The sequence below is a fragment of the Hyperolius riggenbachi genome, chromosome 3 (assembly GCF_040937935.1).
Source record: "Hyperolius riggenbachi isolate aHypRig1 chromosome 3, aHypRig1.pri, whole genome shotgun sequence".
Classification (NCBI taxonomy): Eukaryota; Metazoa; Chordata; class Amphibia; order Anura; family Hyperoliidae; genus Hyperolius; species Hyperolius riggenbachi.
The window spans coordinates 234,465,311-234,482,662 of NC_090648.1; the positions used below are offsets into that span (position 1 = coordinate 234,465,311).

The 17,352-nt window shown below is 45.5% G+C and overlaps 1 protein-coding gene across 2 annotated transcripts in view; it reads left to right on the forward strand.

Annotated features, from left to right (window-relative positions):
- Positions 1-351: 351 nt before the first annotated feature.
- Positions 352-17,352, forward strand: part of IL15RA (interleukin 15 receptor subunit alpha) — a 60,330-nt gene continuing 43,329 nt past the window's right edge. For both annotated transcript variants that reach the window (XM_068272634.1, XM_068272635.1), the window contains exon 1: positions 352-635. In XM_068272634.1, the coding sequence (XP_068128735.1) occupies positions 536-635 (100 nt within the window). In that variant the 5' untranslated portion in view covers positions 352-535. The remainder of the gene's footprint in view (positions 636-17,352) is intronic.

The following is a 17,352-nucleotide window of genomic DNA, read 5'->3' on the forward strand; positions in this document are numbered from 1 at the left end:
TTTTGTCAGAAATCAATTGAAATTATAAATTGGACCAGATAGAGAATTTTGAGTGATCGGGAGCGTTGCACTGAAATGAGCATGATAGATATTCAATAGATTATACCCTGAAATCTATTGAATATCTATGGGCAGTGTGTGGAAGGAATAGATCCCTCTCTGATTAAATTAAGATTCTTTTCGCCACATCGAGTGGCAATCTATAAGTGTATGGTCACCTTTAGATTCTGACTTTGCAAGGGAAGCTTGACGCATAACATGGGTAATACTATAAGGGTGTCTGTCTCTTTAAGAGCTGAGTATGTGTATTCGTAAATGAAAGTGAAAGTGTAACAGATTGCTATTCCTTTTTCTTCTGCCTTGCTATGAAGAAAGCTCTATACCCTATGGCTGTGAAAACATTAAAGCATATGGACGGGCCATGTGGCCCGGCTCCAGGCCTCACTGTGCAGCAGACATGTACAGAGGTGTAGCCTCTCTAACAACACTACTGTGGGTCTGCACAGACAGAACATAAGAAGCGGAGCTGCATCTGATGGCTGTGGCCTTGAGCACTACATACATACGGGCTGTGCTATCCAGTGTGCTACTAATACTGACACTCCAAGTTCTTAATACAAGATCATCTACTGCAGGTAAGAATGTACCCTGTACTCTATTATCAGTATGAAGCAATCTATGTTGTGATCTAGTGTAACAATATCAGTTTATCAATCTTTTTTCCCCTCTGCAAAGGCCACAATGTGTTGTTTTCGACTACTACCAAGCAAATAGATGTCTTGCCTTTATTGTTAATACAGTCTGTGTTTTTAAATGAAAAGTAGTGTTGTTTTCGACTACTACCAAGCAAATAGATGTCTTGCATTTATTGTTAATACAGTCTGTGTTTTTAAATGAAAAGTAGTGTTGACAATGTGTTGTGCAATGTATGCTGTACCTCACTTGTGTTGTTTGGGGAATATAGTATCATTTTACAGCACAGCAATGTTTCCTATATGTTCGTAACCAGAGCAGGGACAAGGTCCTCCAGCACCCAAGGCTGAGACACTAAAGTGCCCCCCTCCATCCCTCCCACCTCAGCTGTCACACACGGATTGCTATTAGACTAAGAGGGCCACAGGGCCCACAACCTCCCCAACACCTTAATATCTAGGTATCTGGCTTGCAGTCACTGCTATGTATCCCCTTTTCTTATTTCTTTCTGCTTCATACACAATTAGGAATGACAGCTAAATGAATTGTGCGCCCCCTACTACACTGCGCCCTGAGGCTGGAGCCTCTCCAGCCTATGCCTCGGCCCGGCCCTGTTCGTAACTGCTAATAAGAGAACTACAGATGAGCTTACAATTTGACTTTATATGAATAAGAAACAGAATTCAAGAAACTGAACCAGAACTTTTGCACAGAGCAGTTTTGACATATACAGTAAGTGCTGTCCATAGTTAATCAGCAATAACTTTATCTCTGCAGTACTTATGAAAGAGTAGCAAAGCCAGAAGCCTGTGACCGTGGGCAAGGGGTGAGATAAGTAATGCTGCTGCACTGCCACTTCCCAGACCATTCATCGTTGCCTTGCAGGGCATAGGGCTACCGATGTGTTCCTTCACTGGATTGGCCAGTTGTGGCCGCAGTAACTCTCCCATCCCACTTCTCCCCACTAAAAGTGTACAAGGCTGCATCATGGTATCTAATATCTGTCGAATATACTGTAATATATTATTGCTGGGTATATTTTTCTCGTCATGTGCCACTGTGGCACCTACCAGCTAGCCATTGTACCTGTAAAAATCTGAAGCTGACACTGTCTGTGCCCTCTTACAATAAAAATGTTCAGTCTTCGCGTTTATTCGACTAAAACAATCAAATAAAAAATAATCTTTTTTTTCGATCAAGAAAAACGAACGATTATCCCGTTTTTCCGAAAAAAATCCGATCAGACATGTTGGAAAAATCTTTATATTAGATCTAGCAGAATAATCGAGCGAAATCAGAAAATATGAAAAAATTGTACCATGTATGGGCACCATAATAGTGACACTCCTTAAAGAGAACCCGAGGTGTGTTTAAAGAATGTTATCTGCATACAGAGGCTGGATCTGCCTATACAGCCCAGCCTCTGTTGCTATCCCAAACCCCACTAAGGTCCCCCTGCACTCTGCAATCCCTCATAAATCACAGCTGTGCTGTGAGGCTGTGTTTACATCTGTAGTGTCAGTCTCAGCTGCTCCCCCGCCTCCTGCATAGCTCCGGTCCCTGCCCCTGTCCCTTCCCTCCAATCAGCAGGGAGGGAAGGGATGCAGGCGGGGACTGGAGTTCTGCAGGAGGCGGGGAGAGCAGCAGACTGACACTATAGAGATAAACACAGCCAGCTCTGACAAGCTGTTTGTCAGCAGCGTGGCTGTGATTTATGAGGGATTGTAGAGTGCAGGGGGACCTTAGGGGTGTTTGGGATAGCGACAGAGGCTGGGCTGTATAGGCAGATCCAGCCTCTGTATGCAGATAACATTCTTCAAACCCACCTCGGGTTCTCTTTAACTACTTGACGACTGCTCCATGACAATTGGCTTGAGCAGTGCGGCAGCCCCAGGACTGCTCCACGTGGATTGGTGTCAACGGCCGTCTATGAGGCTAGCAGGAGAAGATCGCCGCTCGGGAGACTGTTAGACGCCATCTAATAAGGTAGTACAGCGATGCGATCTAAGGCAGCGCTGTACTGGGGACAGCCGTGTGACATGGCTGTCCCCCTGGGGCACCAGAGAGCGATCGGCTGTCATAGGCTGAAGCCTATGACAGCCGATCGCCGTGATTAGCTGGCGGTGGGTGGGCGGGAGGGAAAGGGGGAAAAAAAATACCTTTATTTAATAAAAATAAATATGAATAAATATTTGTAAAAAACAAAACAAAAAACAAACAAACATATAAAAGGCAGGCAGCGTCAGCCTCTTCACTCACTTGTGTGGCTGCAGTAATTAGAGAAGGGAGAGAACCTGCTGTAGACATAGGGAAAGCTTAGTTAGGCTCTTGTAAGCTTGTTAGCTTGCTCCTTGCTGATACTGCTAAAAAGCACCCCTCAACAGCTCTTTTGAGAGCTAATGTTGTTCTTGTGATGTGTGTGTGTGTGTGTGTGTGTGTGTGTGTGTGTGTGTGTGTGTGTGTGTGTGTCCCACAGACACTTGTGATGCATATACAGCCCTGTCAGTCAGTCAGTCTTAGCTGGCCCTTAGCCCCTTGGTAATTCCTACTGTGCCACTGCCAGGCCCAGCACATTCAGTGACTACCTGTGTGTGTGACAGCTGCACATTTGTAATACCAATCACTGCATACCTATCTGTTCAGTGCACCTACCTACATGAGCGCACGCAGTGTTATATTATATACCAGTCACTGCACCTGTTCACTGTACCTGTGTGTGTGACAGCTGCACATTTGTAATACCAATCACTGCATACTCACTGTGAAAAACTATACAGTATTACTTAAAACCCACTTTGACACCTGATCCAAAAATTTTATTGAGCAAAGCTGGGCTGACAGTGATTTGGAAGGAGAATCTGGAGACATAGAATGCACCTGTCTCAGAGCAAAATATTTTGAAAGTAATAGCAAAACTTAAAAATAGTAAGAACCATGGACATAATGATTTCATAAGTGAATTCTATCAAAGTATATCAAAAGAACCAGCCCTGTTATTTTGTAAACTGGTGAACTCTGATAAATCCAATATTACATTTTCTCAAGAAAAAAATAAGGCATATACACTCACCTAAAGTATTATTAGGAACACCATACTAATACGGTGTTTGAACCCCTTTCGCCTTCAAAACTGCCTTAATTCTACATGGCATTGATTCAACAAGGTGCTGAAAGCATTCTTTAGAAATATTGGCCCATATTGATAGGATAGCATCTTGCAGTTGATGGAGATTTGTGGGATGCACATCCAGGGCACGAAACTCCCGTTCCATCACATCCCAAAGATGCTCTATTGGGTTGAGATCTGGTGACTGTGGGGGCCATTTTAGTACACTGAACTCATTGTCATGTTCAAGAAGCCAATTTGAAATGATTCAAGCTTTATGACATGGTGCATTATCCTGCTGGAAGTAGCCATCAGAGGATGGGTACATGGTGGTCATGAAGGGATGGACATGGTCAGAAACAATGCTCAGGTAGCCTGTGGCATTTAAACGATGCCCAATTGGCACTAAGGGGCCTAAAGTGCGCCAAGAAAACCCCACACCATAATCCTCCACACCATTACACCACCACCACTACACCACCAACAAGGCATGATAGATCCATGTTCTCATTCTGTTTACGCCAAATTCTGACTCTATCGAGACTCATTAGACCAGGCTACACTTTTCAAGTCTTTAACTGTCCAATTTTGGTGAGCTTGTGCAAATTGTAGCCTAATTTTCCTATTTGTAGTGGAGATGAGTGGTACTGGGTGGGGTCTTCTGCTGTTGTAGCCCATCCGCCTCAAGGTTGTACGTGTTGTGGCTTCACGAACGCTTTCCTGCATACCTCGATTGTAACAAGTGGTTATTTCAGTCAACGTTACTCTTCTATCACCTTGAATCAGTCGGCCCATTCTCCTCTGACCTCTAGCATCAACAAGGCATTTTCGCCCACAGGACTGCCGCATACTGGATGTTTTTCCCTTTTCGCACCATTCTTTGTAAACCCTGGAAATGGTTGTGCGTGAAAATCCCAGTAACTGAGCAGATTGGGAAATACTCAGACCGGCCCGGCTGGCACCAACAACCATGCCACACTCAAAATTGCTTAAAGGGGCACCAGGGTGAAAAATTGTATTAATTTCAAATATGTGCAAAAATAAACAAATAAGAAGTGCGTTTTTTTCAGAGTAAAATGAGCAATAAATTACTTTTCTCATATGTTGCTGTCACTTACAGTAGGTAGTAGAAACCTGACAGAAGCTACAGGTTTTGGACTAGTCCATCTGTTCATAGTGAATTCTCAGCAAGGCTTTTATTCTTTATAAAGATATCCCCTAAAAAGAATTTAAACAATGATGCTGGCCAGCTTCCCTGCTCGCTACACAGATTTTTGGCAGTTGGACAGAGCAACTGCCATTCACTAAGTGCTTTTGAAAAATAAATCCCTGAGAATCCCCCCATGAAGAGATGGACTATTCCAAAACCTGTCTCTTCTGTCAGATTTCTACTACCTACTGTAAGTGACAAGAACATAGGAGAAAAGTAATTTATGGCTTATTTTACTCTGGAAAAATGTACTTCTTATTTGTTTATGTTTGCACATATTTTAAATTTTACAATTTTCACCATAGTGCCCCTTTAAATCACCTTTCTTTCCCATTCTGGCATTCAGTTTGGAGTTCAGGAGATTGTCTTGACCAGGACCACACCCCTAAATGCATTGAAGCAACTGCCATGTGATTGGTTGATTAGATAATTGCATTAATGAGAAATTATACAATACAATAACATTTCTATAGCGCTTTTCTCCCATAGGACTCAAAGCGCTTAGGCTCTCTCAGATTCAGTAATTAGTAGGATGAAGTGTTCACACAACAAAAGTTATATTTCTGCAAATGCCAGACTGAACAGGTGGGTTTTCAGTCTGGATTTAAACACGTCCAGGGATGGGGCTGTCCTGATCTGTTGAGGTAAGGAGTTCCAAAACGTAGGGGCAGCATGACAGAAGGCTCTGGGACCAAAAGTTTCCAAGTGGACTCTGGGTATGACTAGATTATTAGAACCTGTGGATCTGAGAATGCGGGGATTGCTACGCAGCTGTAACATATCTTTCATGTATCCAGGGCCTAGATTATTCAGGGATTTAAATGTCAGTAGGCCGATCTTGAATAGGACCCTCCATTCTATAGGTAGCCAGTGAAGGGAATGCAGGACTGGCGTTATGTGGCAGTGACGAGGTTGGTTAGTTAGCAGTCTGGCAGCAGTATTCTGTATCAGCTGTAGGCGGTACAAGACCTTTTTTGGAAGGCCAGTGTAGAGAGCATTGCAGTAGTCCAGTCGGGATGTGATGAAGGCATGGACTAAGGTTGGCAGATCTTCTGGGGGTATGAGGTGCTTGATTTTTGCAATGTTCTTCAGGTGAAAATAGGATGATTTCACCACAGCAGAGATTTGAGTTCTGAAGTTTAAATCCCCATCAATTAGAACTCCCAGGCAACGCACATGATCAGAGCTGCGTAGATCCGTGCCTCCTATTCCCATTGATGAAGACTGCAAGTTAAGTTGTTTTGTTATCAAGCTCTGCCCTCCAATCAGAAGGACTTCAGTTTTGTCTGCATTTAGTTTCAGCCAGTTGTCATTCATCCATTGCTGTAGTTCACGTAAGCAGGCGTTTATAGTTAGAGTTGGGTCTGTCACACCAGGCTTGAAGGAAAGATATAGTTGGGTGTCGTCTGCATAGCAGTGGTATGTCAGGCCATGTTTTTGGATTAGTTTTCCCAACGGTAGCATGTAAATCGTGAAAAGCAGGGGAGAGAGGATTGAGCCCTGGGGCACCCCATACTTAAGTGTTACAGGGGTGGACAGGAAGGGCCCCATAGACACTTTGTGGGTTGAACAGGTGTTCCTAATAATCCTTTAGGTGAGTGTATAACTGTAATTCCAAAAGGAGGAAAGTCTAAGGAAAATTGCAACCAGTATTAACTAATTTCACTAATCAACACAGGCCTAACATTGTATTTTAGAATTCTAGCTTCACTGCTTGAGAAAACTGTAGGCCATAATATAAGAAAGCAGCAGATTGGCTTTAGGGAAAAAATGCTTATGCAAGAAAACATTTACGCAGCAGTTAGCTTCATTCAGGGACGCCCGAAGCCACAGGCACTACAAGCAGCCGCTTGGGGCGCCATATCAATCAATAGGCGCTGGCCATTCTCACCCATTTTGCAGGCTTGTGCAGTGCACGCTGCTCGGGCTCCCAGCTTCCTGCACAATTGCACAGCCTTCCTCCCCCCGCTGGCCAATAGAAACAGTCTTTCACTCTGCTCCATCTCTAAGGCCACCCCTTTCTGGCAGTGCAGTGTCTGTGTACTGCCTGCGTGTGGCCTCAAACTCCGCCCCCCACCAGCCGGAAGTTCGAGGTTCCAGTCTGGCTACCTAAGCCAGCATGCCTCTTGTATCCCCTGCCCTGAGCCTGACGGACGTAGGTGGCAGAGCCGCAGAGGAGAGGTGACCAGGGGCTGAGATGCAGCCTGCAGCAGGGGAGACCAGAAGAGCCAGTATGGTCTGCACTGTGAGAAGAGCAGGCAGGCATAGAGCGTCAGTCACTGAGTCACAGGTGTGTGAGCAGAGGCAGCAGACCTTATTGAACTGCAGAATGCACCAATGTTTCTGTTGAGGTTTTTACATGGACGGAGCTGCTGTCAGTCAGTTCTGTGTGTGTGATTTAAAACTCAGTAAAGAATCGCACTCCTATATTTATTAGAGGCAGCCAGGGGTTAAGCAAACAAACAGGAGATGTTATCTCATTTTACTGTTCACAGATCACAGACTTGCTTACAATAAAAGAAGCAATCCAGGCACCAATCTTCCTAGCCCTGTCTCTCTCCCCACACCCACCCTCCTGCCTGCACATTTTCCTACAGAAATTACAGTTTGTGGATTATGACTTAATTAAGAAGCAGAACATCTGGAAATTGGTATTTGCCATGGATGTGTGGGGGATGTAGGTACTTATCCGTTAGCAGGGCGCATCCGGCAGGTGGCGCTAATTACTATTCCCCCTCCAGGCCGACATGGGTAGTAGGGAAAGATGTAACTCTGGTGGAGTTTTGTCGCCACCTAGAGGATACGCCCGGCTAACGGATAAGTACCGGGATGTAATCTACATTTGATGTGTGGGTGATGTAATCTGCGTTTGATGTGCGCGAGGGACGTGGTATCTGCGTTTGATGTGCGGGGGACATGGTATAATACAATACAATACAATACAATAACATTTCTATAGCGCTTTTCTCCCATAGGACTCAAAGCGCTTAGGCTCTCTCAGATTCAGTAATTAGTAGGATGAAGTATTCACACAACAAAAGTTATATTTCTGCAAATGCCAGACTGAACAGGTGGGTTTTCAGTCTGGATTTAAACACGTCCAGGGATGGGGCTGTCCTGATCTGTTGAGGTAAGGAGTTCCAAAACGTAGGGGCAGCATGACAGAAGGCTCTGGGACCAAAAGTTTCTAAGTGGACTCTGGGTATGACTAGATTATTAGAACCTGTGGATCTGAGAATGCGGGGATTGCTTCACAGCTGTAACATATCTTTCATGTATCCAGGGCCTAGATTATTCAGGGATTTAAATGTCAGTAGGCCGATCTTTAATAGGACCCTCCATTCTATAGGTAGCCAGTGAAGGGAATGCAGGACTGGCGTTATGTGGCAGTGACGGGGTTGGTTGGTTAGCAGTCTGGCAGCAGTATTCTGTATCAGCTGTAGGCGGTACAAGGCCTTTTTTGGAAGGCCAGTGTAGAGAGCATTGCAGTAGTCCAGTCGGGATGTGATGAAGGCGTGGACTAAGGTTGGCAGATCTTCTGGGGGTATGAGGTGCTTGATTTTTGCAATGTTCTTCAGGTGAAAATAGGATGATTTCACCACAGCAGAGATTTGAGTTCTGAAGTTTAAATCCCCATCAATTAGAACTCCCAGGCTACGCACATGATCAGAGCTGCGTAGATCCGTGCCTCCTATTCCCAGTGGTGAAGACTGCAAGTTAAGTTGTTTTGTTATCATGCTCTGCCCTCCAATCAGAAGGACTTCAGTTTTGTCTGCATTTAGTTTCAGCCAGTTGTCATTCATCCATTGCTGTAGTTCACGTAAGCAGGCGTTTATAGTTAGAGTTGGGTCTGTCACACCAGGCTTGAAGGAAAGATATAGTTGGGTGTCGTCTGCATAGCAGTGGTATGTCAGGCCATGTTTTTGGATTAGTTTTCCCAACGGTAGCATGTAAATTGTGAAAAGCAGGGGAGAGAGGATTGAGCCCTGGGGCACCCCATACTTAAGTGTTACAGGGGTGGACAGGAAGGGCCCCATAGACACTTTGTGGGTTCTGCCACTCAAGAAGGATTGGAACCACTGAAGTACTATGCCATCAATGCCGCAGTATTCCTGTAGCCTGTTTATCAAGATGTCATGGTCAACTGTGTCAAAGGCTGCAGAAAGGTCTAGCAGTATGAGGATCGAGCACTCTCCTCGGTCTCTTGCCATGAGCAGGTGGTTGCATATTTGGATGAGGGCAGTTTCAGTGCTGTGGTGTTTCCTGAAGCCAGACTGGAATGGGTCATAACTGTTATTTTGTAGGATTCTGGCTTCTAGCTGGAGGTATACAGCTTTTTCAATTAGCTTTCCCAGAAAGGGGAGGTTAGAGACAGGTCTGTAGCTGGTCATTGCATCTGGGTCCAGGGAGGGTTTTTTGAGGAGAGGCCTGATGATTGCTTCCTTCAGTAAAGCAGGAAATATCCCTGATTGTAAGGAACAGTTAACAATTTTGAGGAATACCGGTACGAACAGGTCGGGGCAGTTCAACATGAACTGTGTTGGGCCAGGATCCAGGTCACAGGTAGTTAGGCGGACGTGAAGGAGGATGCTTGATGTGACTTCTTCATCAATTTCTTTGAAGTTTGACCAAGGTGTTACGTTGTCTCTGCTAATGGTCTTCGGCGCTATATTAGGCTCAGATGCTGTAAGTTGGATGGCGGACCTTATAGCGGAGACTTTGTCTGTGAAGAAATGGGCAAATTGGTCACAGAGGTCCTTTGAAGACTCGATATTAAGTTTTTGACATGCTGGGTTGCAGAGTTTTTCCACTGTGCGGAACAGTTGGGCTGGTTTGTTAACTGCATTTGCAATCTCTTGTGATAGAAAGGATGATTTTTTTCCCGTGATTACCTTTTGGTAGCTCTTCAAGTGGAAGATTAAGGCATGTTTGTCTTCTGGGGACTGAGATTTGCGCCACAGCCTCTCAAGTTTTCGGCCTTGTCTTTTCAGCTCTTTTATAGCGTTATCAAACCACTGTGCATGATGGTGTGGAGTAAGATATTTGGTGCGCAGAGGAGCAATGGTCTCAAAGGTGGAGGACACACATTTGTTGTATTTAAACACCAGAGTATCAGGGTCCAAACTGGAGTCAGTCAATTCATCAAAGCTAAGGTTATCTCGGATATGTTGAGGTGTTAGCCCTTTTAAGCGGCGATATTTTATTTGATTCTTGACCTGGTGTTTGACGGCTGGTATTGAGAGGGAGAAGTGGATAGTGTGATGGTCTGACCAGGCAACAGGATTAATTTCCACATTGGCTATTGACAGCCCAGTATGGAATATAAGGTCCAGAGTGTGACCTTTCCTGTGAGTAGCAGAGCTGATTGATTGGAGGAAGCCCAGTTCATGTAAGGCACGAGGTAGCTCTTTTCCAAATTGTGAGGAGGAGTCGTCCACCCATGTATTGAAATCTCCAAGAACAATCCATGTGGGGTGTTCCAGTGTTAGGTTGCATAGGTATCTGCATTTGATGTGCGCGGGGGACGTGGTATCTGCGTTTGATGTGCGGGGGACATGGTATCTGCGTTTGATGTGCGCGGGGGACGTGGTATCTGCGTTTGATGTGCGGGGGACATGGTATCTGCGTTTGATGTGGGGGGACATGGTATCTGCGTTTGATGTGCAGGGGACATGGTGTCTGCGTTTGATGTGGGGGACGTGGTATCTGCGTTTGATGTGCGGGGGACATGGTATCTGCGTTTGATGTGGGGGGACATGGTATCTGTGTTTGATGTGCGCGGGGGACATGGTATCTGCATTTGATGTGCGGGGGACATGGTATCTGCTTCTGATGTGGGGGGACATGGTATCTGCGTTTGATGTGCAGGGGACATGGTATCTGCGTTTGATGTGCGCGGGGGACGTGGTATCTGCGTTTGATGTGCGGGGGACATGGTATCTGTGTTTGATGTGGGGGGACATGGTATCTGTGTTTGATGTGGGGGGACATGGTATCTGTGTTTAAAGTGCGCGGGGGACGTGGTATCTGCATTTGATGTGCGGGGGACATGGTATCTGCTTCTGATGTGGGGGGACATGGTATCTGTGTTTGATGTGTGGGGGACATGGTATCTGCGTTTGATGTGGGGGGACATGGTGCCTGCGTATTATGTGTGGGGGACATGGTATCTGCGTTTGATGTGGGGGGACATGGTATCTGTGTTTGATGTGTGGGGGACGTGGTATCTGCATTTCATGTGCGGGGGACATGGTGCCTGCGTTTGATGTGTGGGGGACATGGTATCTGCGTTTGATGTGTGGGGGACATGGTAACTGCATTTGATGTGGGAGGACATGGTGTCTGCGTTTGATGTGGGGGGACATGGTAACTGTGTTTGATGTGCGCGGGGGACGTGGTATCTGCATTTGATGTGCGGGGGACATGGTATCTGCTTCTGATGTGGGGGGACATGGTATCTGTGTTTGATGTGTGGGGGACATGGTATCTGCGTTTGATGTGTGGGGGACATGGTATCTGCGTTTGATGTGGGGGGACATGGTGCCTGCGTTTGATGTGCGGGGGACATGGTATCTGTGTTTGATGTGTGGGGGACGTGGTATCTGCGTTTCATATGCGGGGGACATGGTGCCTGCGTTTGATGTGCGGGGGATATGGTATCTGCGTTTGATGTGGGAGGACATGGTGTCTGCGTTTAATGTGTGGGGGACACGTTATCTGCATTTTATAGGGAAGGGGGGGGGGGCGCCATGGGTTTTCTCGCCTGGAGTGACAAAATGGCTAGAGGCGCCCCTGGCTTCATTCACAAGTGTAAGGAAAGAAAAGCAGAGGCAGTAGTAGTTACACTGGACGCCAAAAGTGCCCCTGATAGAATTATTATTTATATAGTGCCAATATTTTCTGCAGGGCTGTACTGAGTATATTATTGTCTTGTCACTGACTGTCCCTCAGAGGGGCTTACAATGTAACCCCTACCATGGTTATATGTCTATGTATGTATTGTGTAGTGTATGTATAGTAGTCTTGGGCCAATTTAGGGGGACACCAATTAAGGTATCTGTATATTTTTGGCATGAGGAAGGAAACTGGAGAGACTGAAGCCACTACAACTTGGAGCTTTATAAGGGGGACCTTTGGGGAGGAGTTGAGGCCACTATAATATCAAATGGCAAAATAGTGGGGGAGAGAGGAGAATATGAGGCTACTATAATAACGGGCACTATGGGGGAGGCCAGTATAAAAACAGAACAGCAGTGTCTCAGAAACAAAATGCTGCTACGTTTGTTAAGCTCCTTCTGGTTTACAAACCATATATCATAGTTATGAAAGGCACTCTTATGATCATGGGCGTAGTACACATCAGGAATCATACATCAAGCCCTAGACGGAATCTTGGATGATAATCTGGTGAATTAAATAGATACATATCTGAAGACTTGCCAGATCACTTCTTATTCCCACTGCTTAACAAGCAACCTCCATTTTGATATGACAACCTATTCATTTCTCAATTGCAAATTAATAGATTAAAGAGGAGCTGTCAGCCATGCTATCTCTGAAAAAAAATCACATACCGTATATACTCGCATATAATCCGACCCGCATATAAGCCGACCCCCAACTTTTATCTGAAAAACCAGGAAAAAATGATTGACCCCCATATAAGCCGGGGATAGGAAATGCTGGATTGGTGCAGGCCGCGTGATCTCCCCAGTGTGTCCCAGTATAGCTAGTATAGTGCCCAGTATGGGTAGGTAGTGCCTCAGTATAGCTAGTAAAGTGCCCAGTCTAGCTAGTATAGTGCCCAGTATGGGTAGGTAGTGCCCCAGTATAGCTAGTAAAGTCCCCAGTATAGCTAGTATAGTGCTTAGCGCTGTAGCTCTGCCTCTTAGCGCTTCAATCTCCGCTGATCGCTGCCTCTCCCCGCCCCTCTCAATCTGCCTTCACAGAGAGGGGCAAGGGAGAGATGGAGATCCGCGCGGCGATTAACACGCATGGAGGCAGAGCTGCAGCTCATAGCTCTGCCTCCATGAGCAGCATAATCCATGACCAAGAAAGTCGTGTATTTTGTAGAGGGGATTTGAGGGGTATAAACCCCTCGTTTTGCTGCGGGGATGCGGCGGTTTAGCACTATCTATAGTGCTTTACAGTAATAACATGATTTAAGACTCGCTTCAGAGTCTCTTTAAGGGTGCGTAAACACCATACAATCTTGTCAGGCTTGTCTGGTTACTTGCTATAGGTCAGACTGTATTTTCATATGACTTACCTATAACCCAGCCCTAACCCCTGCATACACTTCTACCTAACAACAAACTACACAACCCTGCAGGTAGATGTAGATGTAGCATACAACCTGGCATTCACCAAACACAGCACGGTAATGCAGACACAGTATACTTGAATAGTCACCTGAGGCCTATGGGCTGAGGCAATCAAGACAAAAGTGTAATCACAATACAGATGCATAGTCAAAGCAGGCCGGGATCAGGGCAGGCAGCGTTCATGCAAGGTCCTTTAACAATCCGTGGTTGGCAAAAGGAGATCCAGTAAGATGCAAGGTCAGGTACAAGCCAGGTCAATAACAGGTGATCAGAAGAAACGTAGTCAGGTACAATCCGGGTCGGCAACAAGATATCAGATCTGCAAGAAGCTTTGGTCAAGAGACAGACAGAAATCTGCATCAAGAAAAGGCACTTGGTCTGAGCGCAATCTCAGCTACAAGCCCAGCATAGGCTATCACGGGCAAAGACTGAGGGCGCTCACCTTTCTCTTATACTAGAACTAACCAATCAACCCCAACGGAATCCAAAATAACCAATCATTCTGTGGAGTGTTAGCAAGTCAGCTGACATGCTGGTACGCATGCTGCTAGTGTTTACAGCGGTGAAGCGCGTACTTAGGACGCGTCTGCCGCTTGGCCAATAAGGAAGGAGCGCCATGCGCTCCACTGACATCAGAGCTTCGTTGAGACCCAGAGGCTTACGCCTCAGCGTGGGTCTCGGCCATATGTGGCGAGGTCTTACAACAGATTTACAAAATCTATGTGCTATAAAGGCCAAGAAATGGAAAATACTTGGAAAAGATTGCTTTGATAAGCTCTTATACTACATAAAAATGGTAAGTTTGAAAACCCAAGATTATATCGTGTATGGCCAGCCTAAAAGTGCCTATATATGATACAATAAAAACGTTTGATTTTTCCGTTTATTCGATCAAAACAATCAAATTGAATGAAAGTTGAAAATAATCTTTTTTTTCGATCAAGAAAAACGAACAATGTTTAATAAAATTCTGATCGGACATGTTGGAAAAATCTTTATATTTGATCGAACGGAATAATTGAACTAAATTATCTAATCGGAAAGAAAAAATTGTACCATGTATGGGCACCATAAGAGAGTTCAAACTACAAATAACTCTTTAAGACACTGGTAGATGGCCAAGTCCACACTGGTAGATGGCAAAGTCCATCTCCTTCCACTACATTCCACCCCAGTGAAATTATGGTTTGTGCCTTGTAAGCTAGATGTATATGGTATAGATTTTCACTGTATCAACAACAAACACCACATTTTTCATATACATGTTATACTGTGGAACGCATATTTCCATGTTAATAAGGAATCAGCTAACACACATATAACATTAACCCCAGTAATAAACCTAAGAAAGTGAGAAACACTTCCTCCCTCCCTCATCAGCAAGAAAACAGGCTGATCTCTTTCACTTATATTTCCTGCCTGGCTTGTTCTTTTTCCTAGGAAAATAAAAAAAAAATATTTATTCCAAAAATGGTCTCATGCATGTCACATTTGTGCTGTGAAGGGAGGGGACTTGTGGATAGATAATTTTAGCTTCTGCATCTTGTGCCTCATGGTATTTAACTAGTTTTTCTATGGTCTGAGGGCTGGTGCACACCGAGCGGCTTTTTCAGCGTTTCTGCAGCCGCTTGCGGCTGCGGATCCGCTTGGTCAATGTATCTCAATGGGGTGGGTCACACCAGAGCGGGAGGCGTTTTGCAGAAACGAATCCTCCCGGGGTGAGGCATTTTCTGGATTTCGGATGCGTTTCTGCCTCAATGTTAAATATAGGAAAAACGCAAACCGCTCTGAAAAACGCCTGTTCAGAGCGGTTTTGCCAGCGTTTTTGTTACAGAAGCTGTTCAGTAACAGCTTTACTGTAACATTATATGAAATCTACTACACCAAAACCGCTACACAAAACGCTAGCTGAAACGCTACAGAAAAATAAGGAAAAAACGTTTCAAAATTTGCTAGCATTTTGCGGATCTGCTAGCGGTTTTTGGTGTGCACCAGGCCTGAGACAGGAAACACAGTTGATAGATCTGATTTATTTGTCTGACCAAATTTATTTTGAGTACTTTCTTATTTGCTGGTGGTTTAAAAGGCATTTTATAGATAAATTATGAAAATATCACTTTGGAGAAAACGTTAATTGCATAAGGGCCATAATGGGTTCTATTCACAAAACTTCTCATAAATGACTTATTTATCACATATGGTTATTGATAAAATTAACTTTACATTTACAAGCAAAATAATCACTCAGAGTAAGTTGTTCCTGACTTAATTTCAATATTACTTTCCTTACCTTAATGATATTATATTTCTGCTTTTTGGGAGCTTAAAGAGAACCCGAGGTGGCAGGGGCGCCCGAAGCCACAGGCACTACAAGCAGCCGCTTGGGGCGCCATATCAATCAATAGGCGCTGGCCATTCTCACCCATTTCGCAGGCTTGTGCAGTGCACGCTGCTCGGGCTCCCAGCTTCCTGCACAATTGCACAGCCTTCCTCCCCCCGCTGGCCAATAGAGACAGTCTCTCGCTCTGCTCCTTCTCTAAGGCCACCCCTTTCTGGCAGTGCAGTGTCTGTGTACTGCCTGCGTGTGGCCTCAAACTCCGCCCCCCACCAGCCGGAAGTTCGAGGTTCCAGTCTGGCTACCTAAGCCAGCATGCCTCTTGTATCCCCTGCCCTGAGCCTGACGGACGTAGGTGGCAGAGCCGCAGAGGAGAGGTGACCAGGGGCTGAGATGCAGCCTGCAGCAGGGGAGACCAGAGGAGCCAGTATGGTCTGCACTGTGAGAAGAGCAGGCAGGCAAGAAGCGTCAGTCACTGAGTCACAGGTGTGTGAGGAGAGGCAGCAGACCTTATTGAACTGCAGAATGCACCAATGTTTCTGTTGAGGTTTTTACATGGACGGAGCTGCTGTCAGTCAGTTCTGTGTGTGTGATTTAAAACTCAGTAAAGAATCGCACTCCTATATTTATTAGAGGCAGCCAGGGGTTAAGAAAACAAACAGGAGATGTTATCTCATTTTACTGTTCACAGATCACAGACTTGCTTACAATAAAAGAAGCAATCCAGGCACCAATCTTCCTAGCCCTGTCTCTCTCCCCACACCCACCCTCCTGCCTGCACATGTTCCTACAGAAATTACAGTTTGTGGATTATGACTTAATTAAGAAGCAGAACATCTGGAAATTGGTATCTGCCATGGATGTGTGGGGGATGTAGGTACTTATCCGTTAGCCGGGCGCATCCGGCAGGTGGCGCTAATTACTATTCCCCCTCCAGGCCGACATGGATAGTAGGGAAAGATGTAACTCTGGTGGAGTTTTGTCGCCACCTAGAGGATGCGCCCGGCTAACGGATAAGTACCGGGATGTAATCTACATTTGATGTGTGGGTGATGTAATCTGCGTTTGATGTGCGCGGGGGACGTGGTATCTGCGTTTGATGTGCGGGGGACATGGTATCTGCGTTTGATGTGCGCGGGGGACGTGGTATCTGCGTTTGATGTGCGGGGGACATGGTATCTGCGTTTGATGTGCGCGGGGGACGTGGTATCTGTGTTTGATGTGCGCGGGGGACGTGGTATCTGCATTTGATGTGCGGGGGACATGGTATCTGCTTCTGATGTGGGGGGACATGGTATCTGTGTTTGATGTGTGGGGGACGTGGTATCTGCGTTTGATGTGGGGGGACATGGTGCTTGCGTTTGATGTGCGGGGGACATTGTATCTGCGTTTGATGTGGGGGACATGGTATCTGTGTTTGATGTGTGGGGGACGTGGTATCTGCGTTTGATGTGCGGGGGACATGGTGCCTGCGTTTGACGTGCGGGGGACATGGTATCTGCGTTTGATGTGGGGGGACATGGTATCTTTGTTTGATGAACAGGGGACATGGTATCTGCTTTTTTTTTTTTTTTTTAAAGATTCTTTTATTTTCAGAAAGATAAGTAAGGACAGAGGAATTACATGAACATAGGACATACGTGTCATCTGTACCATATCATTACACATCAAGACAAGTGATTAG